Source organism: Thunnus albacares, chromosome 13 (genome assembly GCF_914725855.1).
Source record: "Thunnus albacares chromosome 13, fThuAlb1.1, whole genome shotgun sequence".
NCBI classification, from domain to species: Eukaryota; Metazoa; Chordata; class Actinopteri; order Scombriformes; family Scombridae; genus Thunnus; species Thunnus albacares.
This window is the reverse complement of record NC_058118.1, coordinates 27,460,482-27,481,403: the sequence shown is the minus strand read 5'-3', so window position 1 is coordinate 27,481,403 and position 20,922 is coordinate 27,460,482. Positions and strand designations below refer to the sequence as shown.

At 38.8% G+C, this 20,922-nt stretch overlaps 1 protein-coding gene across 2 annotated transcripts in view; it reads left to right on the top strand.

Annotated features, from left to right (window-relative positions):
* The first annotated feature begins 751 nt into the window (after positions 1 to 751).
* LOC122994950 (unconventional myosin-VIIa-like) overlaps positions 752 to 20,922 on the top strand; it is a 57,975-nt gene continuing 37,804 nt past the window's right edge. The window contains exons 1-7 of one of the 2 annotated variants that reach the window (XM_044369775.1): positions 752 to 886; positions 1,014 to 1,087; positions 3,264 to 3,374; positions 8,133 to 8,201; positions 16,824 to 16,937; positions 18,448 to 18,600; positions 19,997 to 20,181. In XM_044369775.1, the coding sequence (XP_044225710.1) occupies positions 8,184 to 8,201; positions 16,824 to 16,937; positions 18,448 to 18,600; positions 19,997 to 20,181 (470 nt within the window). In that variant the 5' untranslated portion in view covers positions 752 to 886; positions 1,014 to 1,087; positions 3,264 to 3,374; positions 8,133 to 8,183. Of the gene's footprint in view, positions 1,088 to 3,263; positions 3,375 to 8,132; positions 8,202 to 16,823; positions 16,938 to 18,447; positions 18,601 to 19,996; positions 20,182 to 20,922 lie in introns of both variants that reach the window. The other variant, XM_044369776.1, reaches the window with a different exon arrangement.

Sequence of the window (20,922 nt, the reverse complement as noted above, 5' to 3'; positions counted from 1 at the left end):
AGAAATGACACTGATGAGATTGGTGCGAGTGAACCAAAACAGTAAAGTTGTGAGCTATAAAATCAAAACAATGAGCCAAAAGATGCTAAAATGCTCCGTAGAGCTGAGAGGAACTGCAGAGTTGGACGTTAAAGGAAAGTATTAGATTAATATAGTATTATAGATTCACTCAAATTGAAAAAAAAAAACAAAAACATTTTCTCTCAGTTTTATTTACCCTAACACAATGGAGATTAATTGGATTTTGTTTGTGGTGCTCACAGCATTGGTAGTTCCTAGTGCTCAAGATAATCATGGGACTGTCAAACTGTCAACAGTTTTCAGAATAGTTTTTACATATATTGTCAACGTAAGAAACATTCCCGATGAAAATTGACGACAGTGTGTTCTGTAGATTATCCAAAGTAACAGTAACACTGCATCTGGAAAGAGATGTTGCCGATGAAAATTTTAATATAATTTTTAAATGCTTTGACCATCACAAACAAAGTTCTGTTCACTTTAGTTGTGTTGGGGAGGAGACAGAAACACTTATCTAACAATCTGGACACATAACACTAAAAATATCTGCAAGAAAATCTGTTTGATTAGTTTTTTTTTCATTTTTGTGTGCTGACCCATTAACATAACTTAGCTTGTGGTAACAAAACAACAACTTGGAAATCATGACCTGGGTCACTTCCCTTTCCACCTCCCAGCTGGTCTCTGTATCTGCCACCAACAGGCTCCACCTCCCAGCTAATCAGGATCAGCAGCAGCCATGAATGAGACGCAGCGAGAGAGTCTGGAGAGCCCCTTCACTGACCCAGACGTCAAACTGTAACTCGGCTGCCGTGAACACTGAACCACGTACAGGAGGCTGGGACCACAAAAGAAGGGAAAAGAGGTGAAGGAAGGGGGACAGACAAACAAATACAGGAGCAGAGACGCAGATAAATTCCTCTTCATCCAACTTCTTCTCCACTGCTGTACCATCTTGTCAACCAACCTGTCAATACCTTACACCTTCCCAGATAAAGCAGGACCAGAAACCAAACGAGAAAAGTACAGGAGAAAGGAAAAGGGACCTTATGAAGTGTGTTGAGAGGTAAGTGGGGCAGGTGAACATGGGTCAAGACTGAGGGCTTAGCGTGCAGCCAGGCCACAGTGCTGCTGCTCTGCTGTAGCTTTAGGCCAAAGCCTCTTACTGCCCTCTGCTCACCCCCAAGCTCTTCATCACTGTGCCAGCACTTAAAGGAGCCATTATGTACCCTTCAAGTAAATACAGTTGGCTGTAGTGTGTGTGTGTGTTTGTTTGTTGCATAAAGTCTAAATGGTTTCTTTACTTCCAATTTAGATTCCATTAGAGATTATCTTTTGCCAGATAAGACAACAGTTTTGCGGAAGCAGATATAAATATACAGAGAAGAAAGAGAGTAACACTTTACTGGACGAACTAGAAAAGTGAATAGTTCACCATAAAAGCAGAGAAGTGGGGACAGTGAAAAATAACGTGTATGTGACTGCGTAGCAACCAACAATATTTATGTCAGAACAAGACTAAATCAAGATAGTTTGACAACAAAATATTTTAACTTAATGTCCACTTACTAGATTTTTACAGTGCTTTCAATGTTTGTGACAATGAGAGTAACTTGAGCTGCAACGATTAGTCAACTGACAGAAAAATTGCAACTGTTTTAATAACTGATTGATCGTTTAAGTCATTTTTCAAGCAAAAAATGACATTTTCTAGTTCCAGAGTCTGGGTTTTGAGGATTTGGGGCTTTTCTTTGTTCAGTGTGTTAGTCAACAGACCTTTTAGGATTGTTGGTTAGCCAAAACAAGCTATTTCAAGATGTGACCTTGGGCTTTAGGAAATTGTTAAATTATAAACATTTTTGTAGACCAAATAGTAATGAAAATGATTGTTAGTTGCAGCCCGAAAGTGGACCTTAAGTTAAGTCTTTTTTTTTTCCTGGTAAAACTACTGTTTCCAAGATCATGAATGAGCATTTATGTCTAAAATGTAGACGGCTGAATGTGGGACAAACTAACTCATACAATCAATATGTGTGCTAAAATGTCTTAAAGTGACACAACCAAACATTGGTGATTATACTGAAAAACTTGTCTCACCACACTTCCTTGTTTAGTTTGGGCCTTACTGTATTGCAGCTGAGCTCAAATATGTGAATTAGCATGTTCATTACAACTACCTGCAGTGTTTTGGTCAACCACTTCAATCAAATAACAGCTGTTTTTCTCCTCACATTAAACCCCAGTCAGGTCAGGTTGCTGGAGCTTTGTTAAAGGAACAGTTCGGCATTTTGGGAAATACACTTATTCCCTTTTTTGCAGAGAGTTAAACATAGACTTGTAGCTAACATTATGGGAGTGTGTGGTTTACTGTGTGTAACTTGTGTATTATATGTCCTGTTTGTATTTTGTTTAGTGCTGCTCTGTTCACTCTGCATATGTTTTAATTGTGACCTGCCAACGGACTGCGAATGAAAATTAGACTAGAAACACAAAAACAGCCTGGCTCTGTCCAAAGGTAACAAAATCCACCTCCCTTCTTCCGCTCTACTTGTAAAACCACAAACTATTTTTGTAAAGATTTTACAAACGATATTAGTGAGCTTTAGAGCTTTTTACCTTTGGATAGAACAGGCTAGTGTATAAGCTTGTTTTCCCAAATGTCAAATTATTCATTTAATCTCTTGAACTTATACAAACTCATGCTCTGCACCCAAAACTTTTCACACTTATAAAGTTTCATTTTAAATTCTACTGGAGATCCTTCAGATTCCAAAGATTCCTGAATTGGGAGGAAATGTGTATAAAATTATGCACAAAACATTTAGATTATTTCAATGTGATGAAATGGTACAGCCATAAAAAACAGGGAGTCTTGGGTGTGAATATTAATCATAAATACAGTTTACAGATACAGAATATTCCACCCATTAAGGTTCATTATTTTCAAGTGTAATCATTCCTCCTGCTCATACTGACTATTAAAAGATCCCTTCCTGATGCACTTTCAATGTAAGTGATGGGGGACAAAATGCACAGTCCTCATTTCAAACAAAAATGTGTTTATCTGAAGCCAATATGATGCTTCAGATGTCCAAATTAGTCAAATCTAGTGGATATTTTCTTAGTCTTTTGAGTGCAAATGTACTTCTTTTTGTTCAACATTGAAACACAAACTGTTAATATTAACAGTAAATCCAAGATACTTTAAATTGCCAAAACTAAATTGTGTTATTTTTTTGCAGAGACTGAACCTCAGTACTCATGGAGGACATGGAGGCAAGGCTCTTAAACTTGCTTGGTCAACGATGAATGTTTCAAGCCCCTCTGTGCCTGCGCCTCTGAATCCCTGCCATGTGAGTCAGAGCTGTTAAACATACACATACTTGTTAAAAGAGCATTATGGGCCACACACACAGATTAGCAGCAAAGGCTTTAGCAAGATTGCTGTTGGCTAGTGCATGAAAATCTCTGACCAGGTTGACTTGGACTTTGATGACAGAGAGTTGAGGTTTGAACTTTGAGGTCTGATTAAACATCTCCTGGATGTTCTGGGTTGTTTTCTGACTTATTCTGAGTTGTCTTAGTGTGAAGGCTATGATATATTATCAATTCAAAATCAATTTTGACTGTGTTGTGAATTTAGCACTTGAAAAGAGCCCAAGAAAGGATGAAGGGATGTGAAAAGAATAAAAAACAAAGCGATACCTGTGACGCTGCTCTCTACTCATGCTAAACTAAAAACTCGCTTAGCATCTTAGATGCAGATAATTATAGCAAACGTTATTTAGAGTCTTGGCAAATAATGATATGGCAAACAAAGAACAATAAAGCCATCCAGTATGAGCTGATTATGGAACTGAGAAACTAACAGTGCAACTAATAAAGCACGTAACACCTGGTAAGTCGCACTTTGCTAATATTACATCAAGGTTACTCAACCTTCTCTGGCCTATAACCTTGTGCTAGCGGTATTAGCAGTGTGGCTCTGGGGAGGCAATGTTAGTCAGTTGGTCCACTACTTTGGTCCAGACTGAAACATCTTGTCAACTATTGGACGGATGGCCATGAAATTTGGTACGAATATATTCATGGTCCCCAGAGGATGAAACCCAGTGACTTTGGTGATCCCTTGGCTTTTCCTTTAGTGCAACCATGACGTGAAAGTTTTCAACTATCCAGTGAAATATCTCAACATCTTTGAAATGGATTGGCACCAAATTTGGATCAAACATTCATGGTTCTTGAGTGAAATGTCTCGACGAAGATTAGAATGAAATTTTGTTCAGATAAGAACAGTTTGTTAAGAAGTTAAGATAAGAATATAATTTTTGCTTTTAATTTGTTAAACATACACTTGAAGCTGTGTGTGTAATGTATAGACCTGCAATGATTATTAGATCAACGGAAAATTAATCTGCAACTATTTTGATAATCGATTCATCATGTCAGTTATTTTTCAAGCAAAAATGCCAAACATTTGATGGTTCCAGCTTCCCAAATGTGAGGATGTGCTGTCTTTTCTATTTACTGTTTGACAGTGAATTGAATATCTTAACATTTAAGGCTCTTAGTCAGACAAAAAAAGCAAATTGAAGAAATGACTGTGGCCTCTGAGAAACTGTGAATTGTATTATGTGTCCTGTTTGCATTTTGTGCAGTACTGCTTATATGTTTTAATTGTGACCTGCTAAGGGACTGCAGATGAAAATTAGTACAACATTGTACATCGTATGGTAACATTTATATTTAATATTGTACATGGTCCCTTACAAATAAAGTAAAATAAATAAAATAAAGATTGATACCACTCTCATATCTGTCCATTAAATACAAGCCTGCAGCCCAGAGACTGTTAGCCTAGCTCGAAATGCAAAATTTGATTTGTCCAATACTTTGTTTTTTGACCAAATACCTGAAAAATGAATGCCATTCCAATCAGCCTCAGCAATACTGTTTAGCTAATGTTAGCATGCTAACATGCTAAACTAAGATGGTGAATATGGTATGGCATGTTAAGCATTAGCATGCTCATTGTGAGGATGTTAGCATGCTATCATTGGCATTTAGCACAAAGCACCCCTCGGAACACCTCACAAAGCTGCTAGCAAGGCTGTAGACTCTTTGTCTTGTTGGGGCCCAATAAGGGTGTGTGCAGAACCACTTGAGATCTGCACAGGCCTAAAACTGAGACCTGAATCTCGACTGTAACTGTGTCTTAGAGACTTGAACCGAATGACCCTGACTGGTGCTGTCATTTATTTTAATTTCATATATTTCTGACCGTTAGCTCACTTTACAATTTGAATACTACAATACTACAGCTACTCTGTCTCTGTTTTTCTCTTCCCACTGGGCACTGCATATCTGCTTGCAACGACTGGCACAGTCAGAAAGAGAAAGAGAGAAACGTCCTCATAAAATTTACATTAGATAAAAAAACAAACTTGAACTTGACCCAAGCATGAAGCTTAATACTTTATCAACACGTTGCCAAGTTGTCATGTGTATTTCAATATGGCATACTTCTGCTTTCTATCTGCAAGTGCTCGAAGTTCAGGCTTGTGTGTGTGTGGATGCTAATGGTTTGCATCTACAGTAGATTTGAGTTTGTAATTTGTGAATTTGGGGTTGTTGATATGGGGTAGGCCATACTGTAAGGTTAGTACAGGTCTTAAGGTCTGTGTTCGGGACAGTTGCCAGATTGGCACCCTGTGGTTCTGGATAAGAGGCTCTGTCTTGGCATAAGCCGAGCCTATTGTGACTACAGTCACTGCATATGGATGAAGTTGGCTGGAAATTAATTTCATGCTGTATATCTGCACTGCTGCTCGCCAAAGGTTTGCTTCCCTTGTTGGAGGTGAATCTGTGATTTTTTTTTTTCCATATAAAATGTGTCTTGAATACAGATTCCTTTGATTTGTAGTGAGGCGCTGCACATACAACTAAATGTTAATCTACTTATTGGAACACTAATGGATCATTGCACTTAGCACCTCCCCCTGTGACATGGGTTAATTTCATCACTCATACAGTCTGGGGTTTTTTTTAGCCTCACAAGCCATTTATGTTGCCAACTTGTATGTATGTAGTTTCCTTTAACCTTTCATAATTAAGTCCTGTTTTAATCAGTCATTTAGATGGATCTGGACTGCAGCACAACTGAGTCAGAGCTTATTTTTCAATGATCAACAGTGGCAGTTATTTTCAGTATTGATTTTCATTATCGAGTAAACTGTTGATTAGTTGTTGTCTATAAAATGTCAGAAAATAATGAAAAATGTTGATTACTGCTTCCCATAGTGCTAAGTGACGTCCTCAAATGTCTTGTTTTGTCCCAATCAACAGTCCAAAACCCAAAGATATTCAGTTTACTGTCATAAAAGACTAAAGAAACCAGAAAATATTCACAGTTGAAAAGCTGGAACCAGAGAATTTTGATTTTTTTTTTCTTAGAAAAGTCTCCAAATGATTAATAGATTATCAAAATATTTGCCAATTAATTAAATAATTGACAACTAATCAATTAATTGACAACTTGTTGCAGATCTAATTGAAAGGAAATTAAATGGCAACTATATTGGCAATTGATTAATCATTTAACTATTTTTTTTCAAGCAAAAACAGAACATTCAATGTTTCCAGGTTCTCAAATATGAACATGTGTTGCTTTTCTTGGTCTCACATTATAGTAAATTGAATATTTAGGGGTTTTGGACAGATTGTTTGTCAGACAAAACAAGACATCTGTTCTAGGATACTGTTTCTGTTTTGGTTTTCCCATGTTTTATTGACCAAACGATTAATCGATTTAAAAAAAACATGCAACAGATTAGTTGATAATGAACATAATAGTTAACTGCAGCCCTAAAAGTGACCCTGTAAATATTCAAAATTCTCCTTAAACCTGAAAACAGGCCATCATACTGTACATAGTACCACATCAACGTCACTGTAAATGAGGGAAACAAAGGAAAGACGGCTCAGTGAGGGAGAAAATGATTCAGCAGTCATACTAAACTATGCCTCATACTTAAGCGATGGGATTAGCCCCAGGAATCTACGTAAGCCTTCAGCAGCCCCCACCAGACCCTTTAACCTCCCAACCCCCCTTTCCTTCACTGGTCTCCCATGTCGGGCTGAACCACATAGATGACTGTCTCTACTCTAAACCTGCTGTGACTGATATTACTCATTCACATCATTAGTGGATGATTGTGTGTGCTTGCATTTCCTGTGTACGCTATGTTAAATTATAGTAAGTATCTTGTCTAATTAATATGTTCACAGAGGTGAAACTATTAGTTGATTAATAAGTTGGTCAATTGAGAGAAAATCAATTAATAGTTTGTGTCATTTTCTAAGCAAAAAGTACAAAAACATTATTGTTTCCAGCTCCTACAGTGTGAGGATTTGTTGATTTTTTTTTTTCTGTTTTATATCATTATAAACTGAATATCTTTGGTTTTTGGACCAGTGGTTGGACAAACTAAGATATTTTAAGACATCTTGGATTCTGGGGAAAAGTTTTTCAGTATTTTCTTATGTTTTATAGACCCAAGATTAATGAATTGATCAACAAAAAGGAATCAACATATTATTTGATAATGATGAGGGCATTAGTTGCTGCCCTATACTGTGTGTTTATATGAACAATTGATCAAATGACTGTTAAATGCAGAAGGGGTGGCTTGTAGTAAAGATCTCAAAGAGAATTCGCATTTTTACCCTCTTTTAGTGCATTGTTTCCTTCACTTCAGTTCATCAAACTCATTTCCAGACGTAGTTTTCAGCAAATAAGCTCTGATAAACCAACTGTACACAACCAGCCCAGCACCAAACAGCAGACAGACAAAGTTACCGACAACCTTTTGAACGTAATGGAACATTTAGCAGCTAAAGAGTCAGATATTGTACTCAGGAGTTGGTGGAGACCAAAAGAGAGCTAAAAGAAGTATTAATTTTGGACTTGCATTCATCAGATGGCCAGAAAAACAACTCCAAATGAATGCTAATGTTAATCTATTTTTTCTTCTCAGTTTATGTATAATTCATTCGAAAGAAGTAGTTTTTTCTTTCAGCTACATGATGTCTGTAACTTGTCTCCTTTGCAGAGCCCACACATGGTGACTTCTGATGTCCTGGAATCAACCCAAGGCTGAACCATGGTCATTCTGCAGCAGGTAGGTCATGTTAGATAGAAATGACTCCATCTGCTCAGCAGCGGCTTTCATCTGTTATTTTCCCCATCTCAGTGTTTAAAATTTTTGTAACTGACATACAAACACCCGCCAAGTTTGGAGTCAATTGGATGAATGGTTCTCGATATACGCAAAGGATATACATACAAACAGAGGTTCCTTCCTTTTAGTAGAGAGAACACTTTTCATATAGAGCGGGTCTAGACTGTAGTCTTTAATGTCCCCCATGAGCAAGCACTTGGCGACAGCGGCAAGGAAAAACTCCCCTTTTTAACGGGGAGAAACCTCGAACAGAACCGGGCTCTGGGTGGACAGCCATCTGCCTTGACCAGTTGGATTGAGAGAGAAAGAGAGAGAGCAGGAGGAAGGAGAGCATAGCACAATGCAAGTTCCACATAGATATATAGTAATAATCATGGAAGTAGTAATAATGATAATAATAATTGTAGCGGTGGGGGGCAGTAGGTGTCCCACAATCACAGATCCAGATTCTACAGTTCCAGAGGCAGAAATACCTGCACACTGCAACAGGAGGAGAGAAGAGAGAGGTGAGAAAGCACAAAACTACGGTAGGGAGAATATGCTGAGTTAGTAACATGCATTAATGGGACATGAATGCGTACAGATGGAGAGGGAGAGGAGGAGAGAGGAGCTCAGTGCATCATGGGAAGTCTCCCAGCAGTCTAGGCCTATAGCAGCATAACTAGGGGCTAGTCCAAGGTGAGCCTGGGCATAACTGTAATCTTTATCAAAAAGGAAAGTTTTAAGCCTACACTTAAACGTAGAGAGGGTGTCTGCCTCCCAGACCCAAATTGGCAGATGGTTCCATAGGAGAGGAGCCTGATAGCTGAAGGCTCTGTCTCCTGTTCTACTTTTGGAGACTCTAGGAACCACAAGTAAGCCTGGATTCTTGGAGTGCAGTGTTCCAGTGGGGTAATAGGTTGTGACATCCCTATCTGCCTTTTGCTTAAGAGGTTGCTTACGTTTCCTGGCTCAGGAGCCAGTGGGTGAGCTTGGAGAGGACATCAGGGAACTACCTGCACCTGGGTAGTTTAGGCCTCCATCCTATTTAGGTGTCTTTGTTGCTAACCCCTCTCTTCTCCTCCTTCCAGGCCTCCACCAGTCAGATGGGTTAGAGTTTTGCTTTGTTTTGTTTTGTTTGCATGCATCACATACTTCACTCATCCACACAGTGCATTCATTACTGACTTAGCTGATTAACATTACATTTTATCTTAAGTCGACAATAAATGTAATTTTAGAGGTTTTATCATGTGTGATTCCCTTTTTTGTCACTGACCCTGAGCCAGTCCATGACAAATGGGGCCTCATCTGGGATTTGAACCCAGGACCTCTTGCATAAAGCCTCTGAAATGACATGCATGATGCATGCAAACAAAACAAAAGTCTAACCCATCTGGCTGATGGAGGCCTGGGAGGAAGAGAAGAAAGGTTGACAAAGAAGACACCTACATAGGCTGGAAGCCTAAACTACCCAGGTGCAGGTAGTTCCCTGATGTCCTCTCCAATCCCACCCACTGGCTCCTGAGCCAGGAAGCCAAAGCAGCCTCTTAAGCAAAAGGCAGAGAGGGATGTCACAAGGGTACTATGAGCTCTTTAAGATATGATGGTGCCAGACAGTTAAGGGCTTTATAGGTAAGGAGAGAGATTTTAAATTATAGTCTGGATTTTACAGGGAGCTGGTGCAGAGAAGCTAATATGGGAGAAATATGATCTCTTTTTCTAGTTTTTGTCAGTAGATGTGCAGCAGCATTCTGGATCAGCTGGAGAGTATTTAGAGACTTGTTGGGGCAGCCTGATAAGGAATTGCAGTAATCCAGCCTAGAAGTAACAAGACATGTGCCTGATTTTTGCAATGTGACGTGGGTGAAAAAAAGGCAGTCCTTGAAATTTATTTTATGTGGGAGTTAAAGGACATATCCTCATCAAAGATAACTCCCAGATTCCTTATGGTGGTGCTGGAGGACAGAGTAATGCCATCTAGAGTAGCTACATATCAGGGCCAGGCTAGAAAACTGGGGAAACTAGGGCAAGGGATTGGGCAGGTAGCTGGAACCCTGGGGCTGAGACCTGGGCATAAAGCTGGGCCAAGCAGGGCAGGGGAAAAGCTGAGGAGAGCCAGGCAGAGTGGTATCCAGTGAGCAGGGAGTTGTGCAGAGCTGATGAGAGAGACAGACAAGGCAGGAGGTCTGGAAAGAGGGGCTGAAGTCAGGTGGAAGTTAATGCATGAACAGAGTCTACAGGTGGAGGCTGAACCAGGTATTTAAGCAGGGCTAATCATGATGATCGACAGCTGGTTGCCTGACTCCCACACACCTGTCTTCACTCCTGTAATTAGAACAAACACACACACACACACACACACACACAAGGAGAAAAATTCAAAAAAAAATTGCAGGTCACTTATGTCCTAAGGCATGCTTGGAGTTTAGTTAACTGATTGGATTCATCTGGCTTCATGGATAAATATAATTGGGTATCATCTGCATAACAATGACAATTTATAGAATGTTTCCTAATAATATTACCTAAAGGAAGCATATATAAGGTGAATAGCATTGGTCCAAGCAAGGAACCTTTTGGAAGTCCGTGTCTAACTTTTGTGTGCATGGAGGATTCATCGTTAACGTGTACAAACTGAAATCAATCTGATAAATAGGACTTAAACCAGCTTAGTGCTGTTCCTTTAATACCAATTAAATGTTCCAATCTCTGTAATAGGATGTGAATGTCATTGATGTCAAATGCAGCACTAAGATCTAACAAGACAAGTGCAGAGAGAAGTCCTTTTGTCTGATGCAATTACATAGGGGGTCATTTGTAACTTTCACCAGTGCTGTCTCTGTGTTATGATGCGCTCTAAATCCTGACTGAAAATCCTATTGTTATGTAGAAAAGTCACACAACTGATTGCATCTGCTTTTTGTGTTATCTGCTATCTTAGAGAGACATGGAAGGTTAGATATAGGTCTATAGTTGGCTAAAACATTTGGATCAAGAGACGGCTTTTTTAAAAAAACAACTCTGAGAATTCAGATAAAGATTCAGACTACAGGCCAGGAGGATGGTACACTATAACAAATAGAATTGGCTGTGATGTTTTCCAGGTTTGGTGTGAAAGACTAAGAACAAATGAGTTATAATTAAGTTTAGGTCTAGGGTTGATTATTAGGCTTGACTTGAAAATGTCTGCAACTCCACCTCCTCAGCTGGTGTCTTGAGGAATTTGAGAATTAATATGACTGGGAGGAGTGGATTAATTTAGGCTGACATATTCTTCATGACACAGCCAGGTTTCAGCAAGGCAAAATAAATCAATATGATAATCTGATATTAGATTGTTTATTAATACAACTTTAGATGACAGAGATCTACTGTTTAAGAGTCCATATTTAAATCTGCTATTTTGTTGTACCATAGCGGTGGAGGTGTTCATTTAATTAGGTTTTTATGTATAACTCCTTTCCTGTTTACAAAGAAAAGCAGTTTCTCATTTCTAGCTAAAAACCGTGGACTTTGTAGGCTTAAATGACAATTGTGGTTAGCATGTTTTCACAGTTGTAGCACGCTAGGGTAAGTTCATGCTAACACTAAAACTCAGTGAGTTGATTGAAAACACTGTCTCCAGCTGACTTTTTTAATGTTTCCAGCTGATTCAGTTTAAAAGCAAAATCCTTACATGCATTTTAAATATGCACATGATGGTTATGTACATGATATAATGCTAAAACACTGAGGCTAAAGCTACATGTCCGAGGAAAAAACTCTGCATCCTCACCAGCTTATAAACAGTAGAAGACATGAAATTAAAGAAGCAGTATTGTTCATGTATTACAGAATAGAACTAGTTACTCCTAGTTTTAGAGTACAGTATTATAAATACAAATTTAATTAAATAGTATTTCCTCTAACACAACCCTTACCAACTATTTGGAAAAACATACTTGGACAAGCAACAGAGAGGTTAGATTTATGCATTAATGTTTGTATTTTCAACAGTATGTTTCACTTTTTCAATGGAAAAGAATTTGGCCATGTGGTGTAACCACTGAGTTTGGCAAACTTAACACCATCGACTGAAGTTTGGCTAGAGCTGCTGGAGAGTAAACAAATCCAGACAGAGCCACTATTGTTAGCCTTAACTCTGATATAGTAGCATCTTGGTTCCCAGTCAGTGGATGTTCCAGTCCTGAAGATATTTAGCCTGGCATGCTAATGATTGACGCTTACTTTAGAGCAGATAAGCACACAGTTTAATCCAACTCTTACACTTTTGCTCCTGTTTCGTAAAGGTGATAAAAAAGACATGAATCCCCAAACTCTCAATATATATAAAAGGTGTTGCTGTTATACATCCCCATGTACTTTTGACAATTGACAGGCCCAGTAACAGTTGCTAAGCTATGATTGGACAGTCACTGCTAGGGGCAGCAGTCTAGCGACGGTCAACTGTCCATCTTCTTTATTGTTTTTATAGACCCTTATAGATGAGCCCTGACTCCATAATTTTGTCTTTTTACTTACTGTCTGCACCAGAAGTGGGGATATGTCATGTTGTGTAAATTGACATCTGCTGCTTATGATCACCTTGTGCCTACATTTTAGCAAATGTCTGACCAGTTTTATAATATAGTGTTCAGCGTGAAGGATTGACAGAGCTGGAAGAACAATAGACTGCTCAGTTCCTGTCACACACAGTTTTAGTCTAGTTTTACAGTAAACAATTAAGCACATAAGGTAGTCTGAGCCTCTCAGCAACTACATAGCAGCATTTTGGGGTTTTAGGGCCTGACTCAAGGGTATTTGAGTATTAGTAGCTGTTGAAGGAGGCAGAAGGTTGCTCTTTTTTCCTCTGCTGGATTCACTTCAGCATTCTTCCGTTAGGCTGCCAACCTCACTGCATTACACTTTGGGTGACACTGGTCGCATAAAATTGGCTTAAAAGCCAGATAAGCAGAAGGCAATTATAATATCAGTGAAAGATAAGATGGAACTTGATAAATTAATAGGATTGTTGCAACATCAAAATCAGAAAAAAATGATAATTAAAACTTCAAGGTATCAAGAATACGGCAAAGGAGTGTTAAAGGGGACATATCGTGCTTTTTGTGATTTTCTGTCGTTTATATACTGTTATAATGTTAGATGTTTTTGATAAACATGATCAAAGTTCCAAAACATGAGGTGAACGTATGTAAAAATGCCCCCTGAGAGTCAAAAGCCAGGGCTTCAGCCTGCTCTGAACGCTTCATTTGCAGTCACCTCTAATTCCTCATAGACCTGACGTCAGATCGTTCGTGCATGACCACAAATCAAAGTTTGTTCCTAAGGTTGTTCATGTTGTCCCCTTTTTGAATATTTCAGATCTGATTCGGGCTCGAACATGTACTGATATATTTCAGAAGTTTCTATTTCGAGTAAAGAATGAGAAAAAGAATTGAATTCTTCTACGACTGCTTGTTTACGTAGCCTCCAGAGCCGGGAAAAGTCCTCCGGGGGCAGCTTCCAGAAGATATCCAACTCAAATATAGTGTGCTCACAGGATGCTGCCTCAAAGAGACAGGAGCTAAAACATAACTACTACTGTTACCCTACTATTCTTATGCAAATATCCCCAAAATACAGTCCGACATTTTGGTACGTTTGGAAACATTTAAGGCCTTGAATTTGTCTTATTGGACCAGCCACTGAGTTTGAAGTTGAAATGAAGTTTAAATGCTACAAATTAGGCATTAAATGAAAATTTAAACATATGCAGGTAGATGTAGACACCATATATGGGGAAACTAAATGTGCACATCGTGTTTCTCACCCTCTGTTCACCAGTAGAGCTCCCAAGTCCCAGCACACTAAATATAGCAGAAGCCAGCATGTCTCAGTCGGCTGTGGTTACCCCATATCAGCCCATCAATAGTTTCTCCTCAATAACTAGATCCCGGCGCCTCACTCCCCTGCAGGGTACGGCTCAGACACACTCTGCTGTCTCAATCTCAGCTCAGAGCCTCAGCTATGAATCTCATTTAATAGGAGACATCTGGATGTTGTTAAATGGAAGCAAAAATAGCATCCTTAAGGTCACGGTCTAGACTGTCGGGATGAGCACTCGACTTTATGCTGCGGTGTTTTCTGTTATGAGGAGATTTGCCAGCAGCCCTCTTTATGCTGAGCATCTAAACAAACCAGGGACTGTCAAGAGCTGTGGGTATTTTTAGATGGTGGCCTATAGTCGAATCAAGGGGCTGATTTATGTGTTGCTCTTTCAAGTGCCATTACTGAACACAGACAGTGAAAGCAGAACTAATCAAGATCAACAGATGAAGGTTGTCTGCATGAAAGCTGAAGTCATTCAGACTCAAAACACTTGTCTGAAGTTGGTTTTGATAGACTTCGAGAGGAAAAAATAACATAAATAAATATTCACCAGGAAAACTAACAAACAACAGCACACAGTCATAAACATAAATCAGGGACATGCAGAAACATGAAAACGAACCGCGTCTGTCCGACCTCAACAGTCTGGATGTGAAAGTGTTGTGTGAAGTAACTCGTTAAACCCAGTGGGAATTACTTGCTAGTGTATGATTCAAATCATCAAACTGTGATCAGAAAAAAAAATGCATTATTTAATAAAAAACTGGAAACACATGATACTGTTAAAGTTGAATTTATAGAAATAGATGTTATGGATGTAAATGTGACGCCAAGCTAGCAAGACATCAGCAGCCACTCAAAACATAATCAAAACATGATGATTAATGGAGAAGTTAAATTAATTATTTAATCATGGAGCAGAGGTTTGGGGACTACATTTCATTTAAAAGTCTTGTAGATTATAACCTTTATTTTAATGGTATTTGATGTCTATATTTTCAACATATAACCGGTTCCTGAACGGATTTCTTGAGCAAAGTGCTTCAAGTGAAACTGTGTTATACGTGGGTTTTCAAGTCTGATGTCACCACAGTAATGGCAGCTTGTCTAGCTATCTAAAGATACACTATTTATCTTCATCGTACCAGTAAAGTAATTTCATCTGTACAGAAGCTAAGAGGATATAATGAGTTCAGTAAATGTCAAACTAAGTTGTTTTGACCATGTTGTCTCAATGCAATACATCATACAAGATAATTCACAAGAAATACCAACAAATTGTTTCTTTTTTAGCTGCAAATCTCTTGATGACCAACATTTTGTTTTTACATGTATTTACAGGGTTAGTCATCAAAGGGACATAATCTATGACTTCTAGCTGCTTCCATATCAACTAATTATCATGTGATGGTCATGTGTTTGGTCGTGTGTGTGTCTCTGTCTGCAGCTAATCTTACATACTACCGGACCCATTAGCCTAATATTTTTGTGCACATTCATGACTGTATGCTCAAGGACCTCTCGTGGTTGCAGTGATTCACAATTGTTGAAAAACCTATTTTATAACCCGTTTTATACCGACATTGACTGCTGACTCCTCATTTCACTCAGTAGGAGGCGCAAGTGATCAACAACTGCAGCAAAAGGCATTTCCGGCAATCGGCAAGGCTAAAAACAAATCTGGTGCAGGCTACATTTTGGCCTTCGTCATGGCTCAAAAACTGACATCAATAGAAAAGTTTGGTCTCGTCTTGAATTGGAGCATCTGCAGTTTAATTCCGTACCTGCTATGTTATGATCCGCTAAAGTTAAACATGATATGAGATGAATAAATTCCTGTTTTTGTTAGCTTTGCCGCCATCTTGACTGCAAGGGAGCCAGGAGTGAGATTCAACAAGGGTTTTATTTTGTGTGGTGTTTTACAGCAAAATGTTCTAAATAAATAACAACTGTTTAAATTTAGACATTTGGACTTATGTTACCTTATTACCTTATTAAGTGTGCACGGTTAGGCGAACCCAGGAGGATGCTGGGTTACAATACCATTACATTATTCTATGCATCATAAAGAAAACTGAGACTATACATACATGCCCCCAAGACACACCTGGCGGAGATCTGCACTCTACTGAGCGCACGCTTCTAGTTCAGGCGTGGATTTACTTGACAGGTCAAAACTCAAATCTCCTTCCACCTCACTAAAATTAAACCTCACCACAGTGTTACATACCCTCCCAAACAACATCAAGCTTTAAGGTCAGGGGGTTACATCATCCCTTTGTGGACTGCAGGTGGTAAAGGCTAAGCCTTTTTCGGACTAAATCCTCCCATTGAGTGAGTTGGCAGCAGAAAAACTGGGTGACTCTGGGTGTGTGATGCAACTTTGATATTTCCTAGTTATTCAACATACATGATGAAACAATCACTAAATACTACAATTATAGTAGAACGAATTACATGATAAAGGTATAATCGGCTATTTTTGGTGCTTTATCTGCTCCAGGAAGTCCCCACATAAAAATACAGAAATACTTCATTGTTCTGGCCTCACCTTATCCCCACCCGTTGCTCATATGACACACAACAAACACTGCACACCCCAAAGTCACTCCAAACATCACAGAAAATAGGAAATAAATGTTTTTTTTTTAAAAAAAAAAGGTTTATAATGTCATTTTGGTGCTGTATCTAACCAGAGCTTTTGTAATCCAGGGGGACTATGTGTGGTTGGACCTTAAAACGGGCCGAGAGTTTGACGTTCCTGTGGGAGCCGTGGTTAAACTGTGCGACTCTGGACAGATCCAGGTTCTGGATGATGAAGGCAGGGTGAGTCGACAGCAAAACATAAAGGAATCTTGTGCTGTTGTATTTGCATTTTGTTAAATAATATGTATATATACATATGTTTTGTTTAAATTGACTGTTGTGTACTTAGAAATAGTTGTGACCATTGTGTTTTTTTTATTGTATATTTTGAATCAGTAAAATGAAAACGGTGGTCTATGTGAAGCCTTAGTTTGCCAACGATAAATGAGAAGACTATTGATCTGTGAGAGCCGTTGTTCTGTTTGTTTTAATCCATCTGATACTGCTGCTTTTAGCCTTAAGCTACACTGACTTTATGCCTTTATAAGCCTTAGTAAAATCAATCAAACCTTTATTTACACATATTCTACTTACAGGAAATACATATCTACTTTATTACTACTAACTGTTTCAATAACTACATGTTTTCATTAGTCATGTTTATTCTTAAAGGAGGATTGCAGTTTATTTGGATCTTATTTTTGTAGTTTTGGCCACCATCTCTCATGTCAAGTTCAAGTCAATTTCAATGATGTAGCCCAATATCATAAATTTGCCTCAAGGGGCTTTACAATCTGTACAACATACCTCTCTCAGTAGTAATAACATTGTACTCACTAAACGAGGCATCATGGCCAAAAAGAAGTCAAAAGGGGAAAGAAACACACCCAGTATGTCCAACCTATTTGGAAGAGAAATCAAAGACGAGAAATTTTTGTGAACATCCATCACAATTTACAGACCAACTTCCCACCCACTGCACTTTCCGTATATCAAATCAAATCACATCAAATAAATCTTAATTTTTCACATAAAAGTACAATGTGTTGGGCCTCAAACAGTTGATCAAATGAAACCATGTAAGAAGTTTAGATGGAAAATTTGGTGGAACTGCTAAAAACTTATTCAGTAGACATTTGAAACGTGACAAGGGCCCCAAACCAGACCCTGTTTTTTTTTTTTTGTCACAAGCCAGAAAAATTGGATACCACTATTTTAACTGTCACAATTTGTTGTATTTTTTAGGCTTGATATTTGTTAATTGATGTAAAGTTTAATCTGAAAAATAAGCAGTAACATTAGCGAACAAATGTCAAATTGTCAAACAAATGTAGTCTTACTCTTGTAGCTTGTTGAGGTAGAGATAAGTTGAACTACTTTATATTTACCATTGGGTAGATCACAGTTGGCGATTTGAGGAGGGATAATGAGGGCGTGCCATCCCCCTTATTAACCTGCCACCCCCCCTCTCCATCCCCTAGCAGCAGACAGAGTGCAGACCTAGTAGTCTGCCTGTCTCATTGATGCTTTATCTGACTGAGGCTTGTGCGTTGAAATCTATGGCCCGACCGTGGCTCTGAAATATCAATAGCCTAACTGTGCTGTGTATTGATTAATCCATGGTGCTGTCTGTGGTGCTGAAGTAGCAGACAGATTTGTAATTGCACCTTTTTCTCTCAGTCCCGCCCTTATAAACATATCACATCAGTAGTCCTTTCTAATTTAATCCTTTTTTTCCCATCTCACTCAGGAACACTGGATTTCCCCTCAAAATGCCACCAACATCAAGCCCATGCACCCAACGTCCATCCATGGGGTGGAGGACATGATCCGTCTGGGTGACCTCAACGAAGCTGGCATCCTCCGCAATCTGCTCATCCGCTACAATGAACGCGTCATCTATGTTAGTTCCCCCCTCTGACACCGCTGTAGCTCTCATCTGCAAACAGTACTCAAATGTTTATAGTCATACCTAACGAGGACTTACAAGGTGCAGAGAGAGAGAGAGTGTGTGACTTCCAAGCTTTCCTCACTGACTATATTTACATGCTGGTAGTACCCTGACTATTAAGTTCTTACTCAGGTTAAGCTGTTTATTTGTTCGTTTAATGCCCTGCGGTTGAGTTTACTTGTTACTATAAATAACACAATTAAAAGAATATCCCCACCTTGCTCTTTGACTGAGGTGTGAGAGGGATTTCAGACATAAAAGTGACAGCAGCTACTAACTATCTACTTGCTGTCAGATGTTTCCATACATGCACTGATCATACAGGTTACTTTGGTAACAGGGTTTACACCTTATCAGCTTCTTCTCACTCGAAACAAGCCGATCTGTGGTCACACCTGTGTAGCAGCTTTACCGAGAGGCCAAGCAGGCTTAAATAGGTTTAAGGTGGATATCAGTGGATATAGGTGGATATTGGTGGATATCGTCTAACAGCTCATTTGACCAAAGGGACAATCTCCTGAAAACGTGTGCTGTGTTCCTTTTGAGATTGTGTCCCAGTTAGTTCTATAATGGTTTTTGGTTGTTTTGTTCTCTCTCTCTGTGTAGACAAATTGTGGTGGAAGGGTGAGTATGAAAGTAAAGTATGCTAACACAGTTTTGCGATCCTCCTAACATACTTTTTTCTGTTTTCTTTCTGTATATCTGTTTTTATTTTACACATCACTGCTTAGTTGTGAAACAAACAATTCTTTGGTCATTTGAAGATAATGAGAAAATTGTTGTATCACAACAAGAACTGAAAAGATTAATGAGTCATGATCTTGATTTTTAAGGGGTGAAAATGTATTTAATTCATGGCCTCTCTTGGTTTCTATATGTTACTGGTCAAGTTTTTCTGGCCTTATTTATAACTGATTTTTAATACTTTCTAATGTACTCGATACTCAGTAGCTGATTTTTGCTCATATACTGTATTTCTAAAAGTAGTTGTTTTTAAAAATTGTAAATTTGCTGCAAGAATTTCAGTGTCATGTGATTGATGCAATGGACTCTTGAGTTCCTTGAGTCACTTTGTAAATGTGACACATTTTCTAATCAGTCAAATTAGATAATAATTAGATAATCTAATTAGAGTAAAATAAGCTGTAATTGTTTAACACTGTTTAACAAATGCCAATCAAAGAGAAGAGAAGTGAATACAGTAAGATCATATCCATAATTAATTATCCTGTGATCTTGTGATTGGGAAAATATGACAGCACTTATTTGCATAAAAAGACATCTTGTAAGTGGAGATATTCTTGTCAGTGTTTGAAACATCGACTCTTCTGTCTTTTGGTTCCTGCAGACATATACAGGCTCAATCCTGGTCGCAGTCAATCCCTACCAGCTGCTGCCCATCTACACTCCAGACCAGATCCGCCTCTACACCAATAAGAAGATCGGCGAGCTGCCGCCACACATATTCGCCATAGCAGACAACTGTTACTTCAACATGCAGCGGAACAACAAGGACCAGTGCTGCATCATCAGGTGTGTGTGTGTGTGTGTGTGTACTGAGGATTACACCCACTCAATAATTAACACAAACAACCTTTGAATACTCAGAGAAAGCTGAGTGTTGACAGTTGTGTGTGACACAATAAAATCAGAGACTTAAAATTCTGTTTAGTTTCCTTGACAGACCCTTGAAAGAAAATGAGATAGTTCCATCTTCACCGCAAAGAGTCCTGTCTTTTTTCTTTGATTGATGTGTAATTTGAGCGTCTTTTCGGCAGAAGAGAGGCTGTAAATAAAAACATAGACCAAAAGTTTTTTTTGTTTTTTTTTTGCCCAAAAATTATGCAGAGCACGATCAGTGTCTGCAGAGCTTCCTCTCAGGCTGCATACAGCTCCCACAGCCTCCACCATTAAAGGCAAGGCAGCTTGTATGTTGCCTGAAAGACAAAACGCAGGGCGAAAAAAATTCTGCAAATTATTCATTACTAAGATAAAATTGTTGTCAGAGCATTTTATCAACATTTTTATCAGCTCTTCTCTTCTCTCATATGGATTTTGGCAGCTGAACAGTCAGAGGACTAAATAAAAATTGAATTTTGGAAAGTGAGAGAGACATGTATCCCCCATCCCCAGCGGAAATTACACTGCTGACTGCGAAATATGTCCTGTTGCATGATTTTGACTTCTGCGCTGCTTGTGCAAGGACATTATTTTATTTTTAGATGAAGCCAGTCAAGGCTCTCCTTTTGATTGTGAACCTGTGAGTGTGCTCTG